This window comes from Rhopilema esculentum, chromosome 8 (genome assembly GCF_057945365.1).
Source record: "Rhopilema esculentum isolate cy_ngs chromosome 8, ASM5794536v1, whole genome shotgun sequence".
Lineage (NCBI taxonomy): Eukaryota > Metazoa > Cnidaria > Scyphozoa > Rhizostomeae > Rhizostomatidae > Rhopilema > Rhopilema esculentum.
The window spans coordinates 10,431,815-10,447,496 of record NC_142822.1 but is presented as its reverse complement, the minus strand read 5'-3'; the positions used below and the strand labels follow the sequence as shown (position 1 = coordinate 10,447,496).

The following is a 15,682-nucleotide window of genomic DNA, read 5'->3' as shown; positions in this document are numbered from 1 at the left end:
TTAGACTCTTTGCGTTGTCACGCTCATTCTTCTTGTTTGATGTTAAGATGAGTCGCGTCAGAAGCCTCATTATCTGGGGATACTTGTCACGCACGGCTCGCATTGTATCAATGCAAGAGCTCCAACGTGTCGTACATAACTTTTTTAGTGTCAGTGATCCTTTCCCAGCTTCGATTCCAAGATCTCTCCATCTATTCAAGGAAGAGCCAAAAAAACTGAAGATATCTCGAAGGGTCGCAAAAAAGTTTTAACTCATAACGTATGATTGCTCACCTAATAACAACGGTTAATTGGTCGACTCTGGTAATATCACTGGTGGGATCCAAGATTATACTTCAGAATGGTGCGGAATTAATATTTTCTACCAAAGTCGAGGATACAGTATTTACAAGCAAGTCAAACAGCTTATTTTGGATCTTAGCGCTAATGTATTTTGTTGCTCTACCTGGAAGAGATATAACTTCTGCTAGAAATTCATCATATTCAGCCATAAGAAAGACCAATGCCAAGAAATTCCCACCTTCACACACATTATCATGAATCTGCTCTCTGTGCCCTCTGAATGCCAAGGTCAAAGTTGTCATTGTCAGTTTAATTGAAATAAGCCATTGAAAAATTATAGCGAATAAACAAAACAAAACAGAATGAATGAATATAGTGTTGTGTTAGCAACACTGTTTAGTAAGAACTTTTGGGATGGCTTTAGGAAACCTTGTCAACATGGTAAAAAAGCACAAAATACGAAAAATTTGATGGGGGCCCCTTTTGGGCCCTTTTTGGTCGGGGGCCCTTAGTTCTCGAACTAAGGTCGCCTAAACTGCGTTACGCCACTGCCCTCTCCCCTGCTTTTTTCAATAAGCAATTGTATTTTTTGTATTTTTTGGTAATTGTTTCTACCGAGCACCCGAAGATAGTTTTTAGGACACTGAGAATCTATGTATGTCGAGAATTGTCTTGGTCCTTCTTCTCGATGTAAATCCCAGTCTTCTGCCGCAATGTGAAGAAAACACATGTGGCTTTATATTATCCATGCAAACTAAATCTCTATGATTTTCAAGGTAGTTTGATGCTTCAATTGGGCTTCCTAGTAGATAGATCATGGTTGTGGTGACTGAGAAGACGACCTTGAGAAACTTTGAAACGATTAAACTACGTTTAGATGATCTGGTTTGTTATAGTGTCATTTATCAGTCAGTAATTAATAGCACTGCATAGTTCCTTCCGACGACAATTCAAAAATTACTCTCAACAAAAGATGCATAAAACTTTTTAGATGTCTATTTAAGAATAACAAATTTAAGATTGCGCAATTTTCTCGTGAAAACGAGGTTTTGACCCCCCTTAACAGACCATTTAAGCATTTATGCGCAAGAAATATGCTTAATTAATTGTAAGACTTTAACTTTTTTTCATTGATCACTTTCATATACGCAAAAACGAGACTTCAAACATAAAAAAGAGGCTGATGGCCCCCCAAATTCCCCTTGAATTGACGAAAAGCAGTTGGTCCCATAAATTTCGCCCTCGAGTGACCATTCCCCTATTCTCCGACTGGTCTAAAAAGGATTGCGTTCCTACCTCACAAAAGAGCTCCGTTGTATATGAATTTACGTGCTTGTGTATTACTGGCTACATAAGACGCGTTACCCAAAGATTGGAGGATAGAATAAAACAACATGTTCCGCCTAGTATTAGAAACAAAACTCGTCCCCAAAGAGAACAGCCACCTCGGTCTTGCAGATCTAAAACTACATTTAGAACACGCAATTCTGCTATTGGGCAGCATTTACTGGAAAACCCAGATTGCACAAAAGCTATAATGGTGACATGTTTCGGATTATTGGTAAAGCCCAATCTTCGTTCCATCTAGCAGTTTTGGAATCTATTACCCTGGGTACCAGACTCACTATATATGAAATAAAATAGAGAGTCTGGTCTAGTGCGCCCCATTCTCGTTCTGGTGTGCTGATATTAACCAATCAGGAGCGAGTGTACAGATTTCTGTACGTTCAAAGGTCACAGCGAAACAATAAACTTAGCTCTGGTATAAAACATTGAACAGAACACAACATAAATAAATGCTAGCGACTGTAACGATTGAGTTTGAAGATGCTGTTAAAACTGTACTCAAAGAATATTTTCCGCATGTTGTGGAACTGATCACAGAACAGCATTGAAAGCCTTGTTTGTAGAGAGAAGAGACACCTTCGCCATATTGCCAACTGGCTTTGGAAAGTCTCTGATATTCTAGGCTGTGCCTCTCGTTGCAAAGAAATTAGGCCTTGTAGTGAAATGCAGTAGATAAGGAACACCGCAAGGCGCCGAGAACAAACAACAACAAACATAAGTAAATCAGTTATAGCTAATATTTCGCCCGACATACGGGGCTTCGCTTGTCACATTGCCCATATTTGCTGTGGTGACCTTCCAACGTGATGATTCTAACCGCCGCGGTGTCCCAGTCTGCAGAGTATGGCACTTTCGACGAGATCTCCGGTGTGCACGAGCAAAAAGCCTGGTGTGACGGTGTGCACCACCAAAAATGTATGGTGTGCTGGTGTGTACCGACTATTTTTCCCTGTTGTGGTTAAAATTTGTGAATTTGCATTTCACAGTAAAAATGCGTGTGAAGTATACTGTTGAAGATAGCGCAAGTTTTTATTTTTATATTTGTCAAGTAAGATTCATGATATCTCAAATTGTTCATACACAACTGTGCTTGTTTTTATCAGCTGACATTTTCTATGGGACCACACCAAGCCACACCCATCTTAGTTGCCGCACCCAAAAATTCGGGTGTGCAACAGGTTTTGCGCAAAAATATCTCCGGTGTGCCCATGCCATACTCTGCAGACTGGGCGGTGTCCAAGCGCGCTGCCTTCACAGTTAGGAAGTAGACGTTGAAAGTACACACAATTTATGAGGAAAATTACAAAAGACTATGATTAACAATTTGATAATGATTAACATTTAATAACTGCATTGTGCTAACTTCAATTTCATGCTTCGCACATGTTTTTTGCTGCCAAATGGCGTTTTAAACCTGATTTGATTGTTATCTTGAGGCAGAAAAGTCTATTACCACTGTATTAAGAATGTCGACTTTAAAGAACTAAATAAAACACATTTGCTTTAAGATTTCCCAAAACTCCTCTGACTACTGAGTTTCTTTATTATTTATCTGACAGTCATGTTTTACAGGCCTAGTCTGTTAAATAGACCTCAGTTCTTTCAAGTAAGTTCACCAGAACGAGAATGGGGCGCACTAGACCAGACTCTCTATTATTTTATATAGTGAGTCTGGTACCCAGGGTAGGAATCTATCTACATAAGCACGAAAAAACCGCTACTGTGTAGACAAAAGGAGTTCGTTTTCACAGGGAACTTCGCAGGCGCACATTATTTTGACGTCATGTTTTGGTTTATTACTCATTAAGTTGCTAAGAGATGTATTCGCACAACAGTAAATAATATTTTCAACTTTTAAGTTTTTTGCGCACATCCATTGTCACATTTTTGGGGAGAAAACGCACTACACCCATTTGTGTAAGATCTTGCACTTTGATTGGTTTATTAGTTATAATCCTATAGCGGTTTTTCGTTGGAATATCAGTTCGGTGGTTTTAGACTGGAAAGAAGTTGGAGAAAATGATACACAGAGAATGTTGAGTACTTCTTATTCATGTCTTCTGATCCATTGCATCCTCAAGAACTAGCAAGAAAATAATATCGCTGCGGTGATATATAGGAAACTGGGCAGCCTCAACAGTCATGTCGCATTTCTGATTGGCCTATTTCGATCCACAACTGGGTAGATACGTCTATTTCCTAGCATAGAGTTTTCGATCTATGTTCTGACGTTTTAAACTCTGAAGAGTGTCAGACGAAAAGACTCATTTTATTCAAATGTTTCCATTTTATAAAGCCATTTTTAAGTTTTGTACCACCAAAAGATTTTGGGCTCCTTCGACGAGTAAAGGGGTTCTCCTGTTCATTCGCCCGTTCGAAGCTGTAAAACGATTGAGGGCCAGGTAAAATTGGCAAATTAGGCTTTCAGGTCAGCACACTCGCTAAGCAACTTTGTTGCAAAAGTTTCTTTATTAAAAACTTGATTTTGAAAAAATACCACAGGATTACCCTTTTTTGCCCAATCAACGTTGTTCTGATTTTATGCTATTCCGAAGTCCGTAATTTTTAGATCCTACATTTTTCTGTTTCCTGTCCGCAAATTACAATAATTATCCTAAACAAGGACCCCAGAGCCTCGTAAACATTTCAGCTGTGCTCTGTTACTTGATTGCATCTTTTTTTAATAATGCAGCTGCATCGTCATTGAATTAAAAGAGACGTTATTGTTTAAAAAAACATGTCATTTTGGAACAAAATACGCTTTAATCCTCTATGAAAATTCTTTTCATTTCACGTAAGGAGGAGCTTCCAGACGGAAATTTGGAATAATGTCACTAGCTTCTATAAAGAATATCTGTTGTGTTCTAAATTGAAAATCAACAGGGGCTTAGTGCCAGCCCTGCTAATGCCGAAAATTACTCAATTTCTACATTTGCTTTTCATTTTAGCAACGTTTTGTGCAAGAGCTTCTTTGTTTGTCCAAAGGATTTAATTACTCAGGCATTAAGGCCTGGAAAGATATTCGAGATATATGAGAAAACTGTCATCACTGCATCTTTTAAAACACATCTAAAAAAGCATTTGATGAACCTTGATAATTAACTCAAGCCCCCTTGAAGATCAAGAATGACTCCCTGGAAGATCAGGTTTATTTGATTACTGTATTTATATCCTTAGTTCAGGATTTTTTCAAGTTGAACTTTTTTACTGAAGGGACGTCATTATACAATAATTATTATGTTATTTTGATTGCACTACACCAATGATCCTAAGCCACTCTATTTTCTGTCACAATATCGAATCATCCATTCTAGAGAGAACAAAGAAATCTTAGTTTTCTTATTTTGGGCAGTGAAGTCAAGTAAAGTTATTATCATGTCAAAAATTAAGGAATATGATTGGAAAAAATTGCAGCTGTGGAAGTGTAGTAACTGACTGAAGAAGCTCTCCGGGCGCTTATTTCAAATCTTGATATGAACCTACCGGAGGAGCTTTTAGCTAAGAAGAAGAAAGAAAGTTTGCCCTCTTTTCATTCTTCTCAGATAGGCCCTCCTCCGCTTCTCCGATCTTATCTTCTAATTCCACGATCGAATTTTTGTGGCTCTGGTACCCAGGATAATTGGAACCAGGAGCGCATTTTCACCAAGGACATAAAATTTGTTACAAAGAACGCATTTTTAATTCCATAATGATCCTCCTGAAATTTGTCCAGGTAGTTACCTTTCTAATATAGCTTAAATGTGAATGTTTAAGATACACATTGTTTACAATAAAATGATAGTTTTTATGCTTGCCAGCGCTGAATTTACATCTGCTCGGAGAAGCGTCCCTCCGATGCCAACTGCGGTTTTTCAGCTAAGGTGCGCCAGCTAATATGTGACGGACCAATTGAAACTGTGATGCACCTGCGCATGCCTTGATACAACGTACAAAGAATTATAAGGTACTGGGCAATAGCGTCTGAGTTTTAACTCTTCGATTTTAGAATGAAGACGGTAATAATTTTGCACCAATCGATTTGGCAATGCAATAGGCTTGAAAATGCTAGATTTGCTTTGAACTTGAAATATCAAGGCTTAGTGAATTTTAAGCTACGATTAGAGGAACATAGTAAATAACTGAAATAATCTAGTGATTTCAAAACAACCGAAAACGAGACAGCGACCATCATTTACAAATGCATCAATGGCCTTGCACGTAGATCTGCCCAGACTCAAAGAATCTTTTCCCCGAGATTGACTTGTATTCCCTCCAATAAAATCAACTAACGGGGATCTTTTGAAAAGCCTTGAACCTTAGGCAAGGATAGGTCACATTAAGATTTACCTATGGAAAATACACCTGGTGTCATGCACTGGAAAGACGCAAAAGGAATGATTTTATGGGTAACGGCCATTACCCCTGCCCCCCCCCCCACATCCTTCAGTAGCTCGTGCCGTGAAATTTGCGTTGGAAAAAATGGAACATGACTGGTTTACGAGTAGAGTATTACAAAGAAGACAACAAATTTACTAATTTAAACAGAAACAGCTTGCACGAGAACCAATATACTTGTTGCCATGTTTTTTGAACTACAATTCATTGGAGAATTTATCAACAATAAACTACTCTAAATTTCATATTCTAAAGATATCAAACTTTCTGATAGCATTATGTGTCTTTAAAAGTGCTTTAGACAGTCATATTTTGCATTTAATAATAATATCAATTAAATGTGCGTATAAATGTGCATATAAATGTGCATCTATGATGTAGCTTTAACATTTATGAAAGAGTATAAAGTTTTTTGCCAACAAAAAGCTACAAAAACGTCTCAGTTACTCTGCCTGCATTGAATGAGGTCAGAAACTATATACATTTGACAGAAAATACAAAATTCGCGGACACTACAAAATTATTTTGATTCATGTAATAAAACTAGCGACAATTATTGTAAAATATACTAACTGGATCAATGTAACCATTTAGATGTTTGCGACGGAAACTCACCCTATACTACAGAACAGGCAGGGAGTTACATATGTCATGATGTTTCGGGATTCCCAAGCAGGTCTAATAGAAGTCACTAACAAATAATTTACCAATAGCAAGCTTGGTTTGCGAATTTTAACAATATTGCTGGAATTTTATGGAACATGGTAACAAAGAAGTAAGGCATATAAACAACCAATCAATGTCTGTGTATGGTCTCCATACATCTACTCGGTGGGTGACGGTCTGGAGATATAGTTCAAATGAGGGACGGCTATAGACTGCGTGCCATTCAGATGTAGAATAAACAACTTACAATTAACGTACACAGCTTTTGCAACATTGCATCAAATAGGTGGTTTCCCTAAACATTACCATGATTTAAAGGCCTAAACAAGACTCTTTATAATGAGACCAAAAATACACAAAAAAGGAATAAGAATGGTCGTTTTATGTGGTTCTATCTATAGTAGCAGTGGCTCTATGCAGGAAAATACAATTAGTTCATCTCCTTTTCTCTTCTCACACTGATGATCAAGGATGTAATTTTCAAAATTTGTCATGTGCCTAGAAATTATAATTATTTTCTCCTAATAAATCACCGATTTTCAGCGTTTCATCGCAAGAATAATTGTCTATTGAAGCTGAACTTTGAAATGACGTCATCAATGGGCTGCCATCTTTGGGAAAACAAGGCGTGAAGTGAAATGAGGACACACTTGGTAGCTGCGATGTCGGAACTATGCTGCTGGCGAAGGAGCTTTCGTAGCTTGTCCCATAAATTTGCTGTATGGTGCCGCGCGGCAAAAGCGGTGATTTTCTACCACCTTGGTATGTGACAGGATTTTGTCCTGCTCGTAGGGGCGTGAATATAAAGTAGTTGAACAGCCCTTGGAGGGGGTGCAAGATAGCCTGGAAAAATATTTGTTCTCAAAGAAACAGATTGAAAATCAAAAAGATGTTATCTTTATGATTGTCTCACCCCTGACACCATAACGCAACAATGGTTTTGCAACACTTTGATATACCATCATATCGCCCCTATCCTTAAGTAGAATCGTTGTTCTACGATTCTTGAAACTAAATGACATACAACTGAGATCAACAACAAATCAATAAAAACCACACGAGTGTAGTGGCTCTGCTTCAGCTTATTTTTCATTCGATCCTTCAAATTAGTTTTCGTGGCGCCGGGTCATGGAACCAGCTTGACTCAAACGTAAAAACGGCTTCTTTTTTACACCACTTTAAGAAATTTCTTAAAGAGACTTCAAGCTCTAAGCATTTCAATTCATTTTTCTTTGCCTTTACATATTTTGTCCTTAATAATGTTAAATATTTTTAAACGCACATTTAGAATAAAATTGAGATTTTTTAATTGTAAGTTTAGTCAAGGCCTCCTGAAAACCAGCTTTTCTTGGCTGATGGGGCTAGAGTGATTTAATAATTGAACATGAATGAAACATGCCCATGCTCAAACAAACGTCTACGTCACTCAAAATATCTCGTGTTGTTGTATTTTGTCACTGTGGTCCTAAATCGGTCAAAAAAGAACCTTACCTCAGTGAAGCAAAGAGCTTCCTGTACTGTAGGTCCATAGTTTGCTAGCACCAAGATGTTTCCAATGAGGGTGGATACCCAGCTGTTGCAAAAAAAACGAATTGTTAGTAAGTAGAAATTCAAGGGGACTGCGTACACAATAATTCGGCGTATAGCACAGCAGTAGATTATTCTTTGCTTGAAAAATTCATAGAACCTTGCGTAGAGTTGTACGAGCACTGGTATAATTGTGTGGATAATAATAATTTGTATAAACATCGTCATAATTTGTATAAACTTTAACATAGTTGGTATAAACATTAACAATATTCCGATTCATAATATCGATGAAAATGCCTTTAACTCTATTACAGGCATCATTGCTTTGGTTGTCACCGGGGGTAGCACTATTCTGAAAGAATAACACACAAATATCTGCCTCCTACCATGCTATGAAAAAACATTATTGCAAAATCTAGATTAATCTTCAGTTATTTTACTAAAACTGAGAAGAAGAATTCGAAGGTAATGATTTCATACCATGTAACAAAGGTGGCAAAAAAGAAGACAAATTTTGCTCGCACGTGCTGCATCAGCGTCCTCTGATTGGCAGTGTATGCGTTGCTTGCCAGACAGATATCAGACTTGACTGTATTATGACAAAAGAAGCATATCAGTTACTGATAAAATATTTATACATGCATTTGCAAACAATGTACCTTTTCTAAAGTACCCACGATATTTATTTTTTGTTAGTTGGCATTTTCTTTTTTTAAGGGAATTGGAAGAGAGGGAGAAAAAATCAACCTTGTTAATTTTAGTTTTCAATTAAGACGTTTCAGAGCTTACAAGATCAAGGGATGAAGGACAAGTTGTTGGACAAAGTTCGTGCTATTATCTATTAGCCACTATCAGTGCGAATACAAACTAACCATTATTTTTTCTATCTAAGCAATTACGTTTTTACAGGCATACTACTACATACAGCATACTGCATACATACGAATGAAATATTTTGCATCATTCATAATGTATCGTTACTCCGTTGATCGTAGAAACATTCAAGTTTATGTCTTAAAAATATTTTCGGTAAAGGATTTATTTACATGATAAGTGCATACGGTAAACTAACAAATACTTTGCCTGTGTAATTCAATAGCATAGATGCAAAGGAGAATTTGACCAATAATCCTTTAGTAATCTAATAAAGTTGACTCCGCTTAGGCCCGTTTGAAACGTCGAACTCAAATCGAGAATAAGTACATGAGAATGTGACGTTTGAGTCCGTTAGGTGCGGCACGGGAGTCGCATTAAACAAGTCCAGGGGCTGCACCGAATTGAATTTAGCTCAGCAAATGAGAATTTCGACGTTTGGAAGGAGCATTATAGACGCAGCATCAGCAACAGTCATATGCCAAACCATGCAAAACTGCTCAATTTAACTGCATTTATATTAACAATTTTCAAGCAACATTGTGACTACAGCATTGCGAGTCAACTGCAGGACTCTTCAACGTTAAACGTATCATTTATGAAATATAATTACTTTCCCAAATTGAAGGAGGAAAGCGAAATAAAGGAGAAAACGAAAACCTACCTTGCCGATCAATGGCAAATAGGACAATAGAAGATAATGCCAAGAGGACAATGACTAGAGAAATCCACACAATGACAATGCATGGAATATCTCTTGCAGATATACATCGCCTATAATGAATAAATCACAAGGAATAAGAGTTTAGGGACTTAGAAAAAATAGGATAATGGTTTACAACATTGATAACAGAGAAGATGTTTTGCTTTCTCAAATCGTTTTTAGAGTTCCTCAATGTTGTCGCAGGGGTGGAACATATGAACTCAACAGCAGAATCGATGATACTTGATACGAAATGAATTGTATTAACATTTAAAGATTCGTTTGGGTAGATGATAAAGCTAACGTAAACACGAAAAAGAAGGCTAGAAGTGATAGATACAGTAGTGAAATAAGAAAATGTAACTTATTCGTTCTGAAAATTAACCATCGATGCAAAACCAATGTCTTATCGACAAACAAAGAAAATAACATCAATGCTAATGATTTCAAGATTAAATCCATTGGCCAGCTCAATTATCTTGGACCATGCTGAAGATAAGGTATAAACGCTCAGATGTAATATGATAAGGCCAATATATTCCTAGTACCTGATTGAATCTTGTCCTGTGAGTCGGAGAACTTGTGCAATGACTGTGAGAAATATTGCTAGGCCCCATGCTAACGAGTAGTAGACAAGAATGCGACTAAAATAAATCAGCAGAAAATAAATTAAACAAATGTTGATTTTAAGATGTTAGCATTAATTCTTCCGGATAATGATCTTGATGTGAAAATATCAAACAAAACGATTCAAAAACTAATATCTGTGGAATGTGATCCAATTCTAATGTTTACTTTTCTTGCAAAAGTTAGATCATCATATTCATAATTGATTTTTTAAAATATTTTGCACACACCAAAAAAATTTATATTCTAACTGCAAAATGATATCTCAAAATGTGCAGAGTGTTCTGCAACAAGTTAGAAAAAAGTTATATTCTAGATGAAGAGAAATGCCAACCAATTTATCTTGTGAACTTGCAAGCAAACATCTACCAAGTACATTAATGTCCATAATGCTGATGCAATGTATCCAAGGTCACACAAAATCTGAAACGAGCAGATGAACTACAAATTTTGATATTGTTTTATTTTACACAATATAAACATCACTATTAAATTGATGCTTAAACAAAAGGAAAATCGGACATCACATGGTAAATAGAGGAAGCATTGCAGCAGCTGGAAAAAAACGACGAAAGACTTTCCAAGACAGTTATACAAGGGACATTAGCTAATGGATTTCAGTGTAGAACTTTGCAGAAACAATGAACAGTGAGTGATATGTTACTATATGAATATAATCATTGACTGTTGTGCTATTTGAAACTTGTACTGTCTGTTATTTTACAAGCTTTATGTGATATATAACAATTTGTCACTCTTAACAGACTTTGTAGCTGCACAACTTATTAATGTTTAGAAATTAACATGTAGCCATAACAGATCAAACTGTGAAGGAAATAAGAGAAAATGGTAAAGTGATTTGACAGTATGATTGTGTTTGTGCTGAGCATGGAAAAAATTTGTTAGGGTAAGTTGAAAAAATCATGACTGCAAGGAAGTATATGATTTTAAAAGCCTATATGTAAAAAATGTATTGTTTCATTCCTTGAAAAGGGTACCTTTCGGTTGGGTTAGAAGACTTTCTATTCTGAAGTAATTCTCCTAATCTGAAGTAGTAATATCTTCTTATTCCTTTTTACTGGTAAAATAAATTTTGCCAACTTTAGGCCATTTTCAGCTGAAAACAGTCAAAGGCAAGAAATAAAAAATGTCCTTCCAAAAGATTGAAAACCATTAGCTAATAAATCTTAACCCTTTTAAACTGGCTAAAGGTCAGCAATACATTAATGGGGAAAGGATAAAAAGCAAGTTGAAGGCTTTTTTCAATATACTGGGGTTACTAGGGAGAGGAGAACTTACAAAACACAGGTCTTTGAAAGCAAAAAAGAAAGCACATTGATCAAGAAGTATAATGTATCAAAAGTGTGGGGTATGAAATCAGAGGTGCTGGAAGCTCCATGATAAAAGGGGGGCAGGAACGGCAAAAAAGGCACTTTGGGGTATCAAAGTTTACTGCTGAAGCAAATTGGGAATTGTTACTTACCCAGTGGCGAAGTCTGGTTGTAGGGCAAGGCCCTGCTTAGGGAGAGAAGATTGGAAATCTGCAGGAAAACTTTGCGTTGCTATGCCATAAAGACTCTCAGAAAAGGGGGCAACGCCCATGAAAATACATTGGGATCAAGAATACAGTCAAAATTTCTTGAAATTTTGTTCAACCCAACATCAACCATCAAAGGAGGCTGGACCCAACCCTACCTTACATAATGACAAAAAGTTGTTCTGATGTTCATATACATGGAGTCTGGAATTCCTCTGAACATACTGTCATCTTGAGAGCAGAAAGAATAATATCATTCTGTTATTTCTACTTCTGACGTTTTTGAAACTTAAGATTGCAACTCAAATCACTCACAATCTAATGACTTTGAGTAGTGTTTAGTACTGGCTAATAAAAATACATGTGCATTCTGGCACTGCTTACCAAATTCAAGCCAAGACTTCGGAATATTTTTCCAAGGATTTAAACTGGTGGGGATTCTAAAGGGCCACCAGGACAAATTTCTAATGAGTCGATAGATTAAAAGCATCAAATGAAACGTCTTGAATTCAAGAAAGCAGGAAGCATCATAACAGTTGGGGACACCTGTTTATAGGAACACCCTAACAAAGATTTTAAAAGATTATATGCCTGTTTAAGGGGTACCCTAGTAAAGATTCCAGAAAGGTTAAAAATGGCAGTTACAAAGACATAGATATCATTTTTTGGCTTAGTTGTGAGGAATGTCACAGAGATATTTTGGAGGACCTGTTGTGAAATGGAAAGACAAAGCCCTTGTGAGGGAAGCGAGCAGACAAATTTTTGGGAACATGCCCTTTAGATTATCTAAATATCCATTTCAGAAGAATTTTTTCTTAGTAGTCAAGGCCTGCTTAGGGGCAATAAAGACAATTTTATTTAATTCACATACTACTCCCAAGTTTTTGGCCATCAAAATATCTTGGAAAATATCACAAGCCTAAGCTTATCTACAAAACTTTTAAAGGTACAAGGATGGCTCAGTGGTAAAGGTCAGTGACTACAGAGCCAAGAGGGGTTCGAGCCCCTGACATGACTAAACTTTCAAAGGCAAATCCCCAGCTTTCTGTATTTTCTGGCATAGGAATCATCAGGTGTGGTCACATTGAGAGGGAGGACCAGGACACCACTAGATAAGCACAGCTTCTCAGTTCCTAAAACTACCTTCGAATGCTAGTTAGTACCATAAATAAAATACTTTACAAATACATCCGTAGTATTCATTGCCTACCTGGACAGGGAAAATCCAATAAATATCTTGGGAAGAAATACTTTGTGAAATCTTACTCATTTGTAATGGTCTATGCACAAACAGCATTGCCAGAGCAAGAACAATTGACACTGAAATAATAAAACCCAGGTTAAAAAAAATGGAATGTCATTAAGAATATAAATACTCTTGACAGAAAATTTTATATTGACTTTGATTCCATGTTTTGGAATAAGGGATTCAAAGTAGAACTATTCCTTGGAAAATAAAGTGTTGATAACTGTTCATGTGAATGATAATGGACAGATTAGAAAAGTCACATAAGTACAGTTTGTAATTAATTTAGATTCTTTGAAATGTTGAAAAAGCACGACTTTGGCTATGCATAGCTTCTAAGAACAGCATGGTATCAGCTGCGACCTGCAACCAAATGACTTAAAGTTGAAATCAATATCGTTTGAATATAGATGACTGAAATAAAAATACATTTATGAAATTATCAACAAGGTGCGTAAGGAGATAGCACAAGAGAAACTGGCTGCATTGCTGCCTGTTCACCTAAACGTAGCAGCAACCATAGACAAGTTTTCCAGCTTAGACCATTTTTATATACCAGTTAATAGGCTACTTTGAAATCCTGTTTGCAAGCGCAACAAATTCCATCTAGATCAAATGGCGATCCAAACCCCTCAGATAGTTATCCCAAACGATTTTTGTTGCTATTAAAAAACAACTAAAATAAAGTTCGCACCTTGGAAACTTAAGCTGTTGTAGATAAGTTTTGCTAAAATCATAACAAACATAATGCAACTTGCGCAAGTGTTGCTTGTGGCATGAATAAAAAGACGCTTTTGGATTCCACACTGGGCTAGATTCAAATAATGTTCTACATGTTGCCTATACACAATGGATTTTTACTTTTTAAGATAAAACAAAAGGAGCATCTTACTGAAACATGAAACAGCATTGCTCAGGGCCAGGTTGAACACGACATGCGGATTTGATGAGGGTTTGTGCCGGAGATCGTGTTTCTTCAAATACCTCTGCCAAACAAACATCTGCAAAAGCGATCCAAGGATACCAAGGATCCCTGAAATAAAAAGTAGCGATCCATAAACTTTTTTCTCTGTGTCGTGTATAGTAATACAAAATATGGAACGCAAGTGGAGTCCATCAATACCTTGATGCTCCATTTTTTGTCAAAGTACAGACTCATTCTGAGTAGTTGATTACGAGGCTACTTCCCGCGGCTTCTGTGTAATATTTCCCGCCAAAATTTAAACTGTATGACCGACAAAAGATTGATAAAGGCGAATTGGCAAACTTTTATGGGTTTTTCCACAATTATCTTTGTTGCCAAAACCCGAATATCATACTTGAGCAAAAAAGCGAGGGGACTATATGATGATGCTTGAGGATTCTAAAGGCAGGGAAACTGGTACTATCTCTACAAGTCCTTATTAGAAATGACTCGTAATAAATGAGAAGAAACGATGAAAAGCAATCAGCTACTTGAACAGGGGACTGTATCTGTAGTCGATACAAACAGGTGAACAAAAAATAGGTTGAAATGGACTGGTGATGATCCGAAATTTCCTTAAAGATCACCACATTGTCAAGGGATACGCTTGATAAAATGTTGTACAGGTTGCTCCTTCTTAAAACGACACTGCCTCTAAACTTACGAGATAGTCCGTGAAAATTCAATTCAACTTCTTTATCCCAAGGAAAAACAGCAGAACTAACATCTACATCGCATCAATATTGTCAGCATGTGTAGCTGCTCTAAGTTAGCGAAAAGATTGCTTTGAGATTAACAAAAAAACTGTTGACTACGTACTAATTTCCCATACACTTTCTGTAAATTATGACTGTTTGGGCTAATTTTTAGGGCTTAGAAACATTTGAAAACCTGTGAATATACTTTCCGTGATTTGCTAACTAGAATGTGCAGAAATCGAGCCATACTGATTTTTAATGGTACTTGGTTGAAAGCTAGAAGATGTCGATCACTTAGATTAAAAAAATGCTAGCACAGTTTCAGATATCTTGTGGAAAATATAAAGCTGATTTGTTTTTAAGTAAACACTGTTTTCTAGATGCAACGTTGATCCGAGTCACTGGGAACTCATCCTTGTTGAATAAATCATTCTGTTATTTACCAAATATGCAGATTTGGATTTTGCTAAGTAGGTCTTCAATACCGCAAAAATTTGAAGAAAGCACAGAAAAGCTAATATATATCATACTAAGATACTTTTCGTCTTACAGTCCTCAAAAGCGTAAATATCGGATAATGGCCAAAATGAGACAGAAAATATATATCCTGATGCAGATCGAAAGTAATGTGATTTTGATCTCGCAACACCACTACCCAAAATCATTGCAGTTTTCCAATACCGTATTTTCTCTGCTGATCATTGCCTTGTACCTCCCACCCAAACGTTTAGTGACAACTCTAAATATACAAAGAGCGGGGCTAAATATCTCAATTTTGTCATCAATTGACCTTTTTTCTTAAAAGCCCTGCGATGCCTAGCTTCTTACTGGAAAG

The 15,682-nt window shown here is 36.7% G+C and overlaps 1 protein-coding gene across 1 annotated transcript; it reads right to left on the bottom strand.

The window, feature by feature from the left end:
• Positions 1-3,314: 3,314 nt before the first annotated feature.
• Positions 3,315-14,623, bottom strand: LOC135694493 (G protein-coupled receptor 143). The gene is made up of 8 exons (XM_065213265.2): positions 14,078-14,623; positions 13,150-13,259; positions 10,737-10,825; positions 10,324-10,419; positions 9,737-9,846; positions 8,680-8,788; positions 8,161-8,242; positions 3,315-7,512 (listed from the first exon to the last, which is right to left on the bottom strand). Exons 1-8 carry the CDS (start codon positions 14,319-14,321, stop codon positions 7,168-7,170), a joined length of 1,185 nt encoding a protein of 394 aa, XP_065069337.2. The 5' UTR covers positions 14,322-14,623; the 3' UTR covers positions 3,315-7,167.
• Between the last annotated feature and the right edge of the window lie 1,059 nt (positions 14,624-15,682).

Bases quoted from the DNA above. Each gene is read 5' to 3' on its own strand.
- LOC135694493 (XM_065213265.2), bottom strand. From the start codon at position 14,321: ATGGAGCATCAAGGTATTGATGGACTCCACTTGCGTTCCATATTTTGT. The intron at 13,260-14,077 runs GTAAGATGCTCC...TTATTATTTCAG, and splicing joins CAATGCTGTTTCATGTTTCA to TGTCAATTGTTCTTGCTCTG. The intron at 7,513-8,160 runs GTAAGGTTCTTT...ATATTTTTCCAG, and splicing joins AAGCTCTTTGCTTCACTGAG to GCTATCTTGCACCCCCTCCA.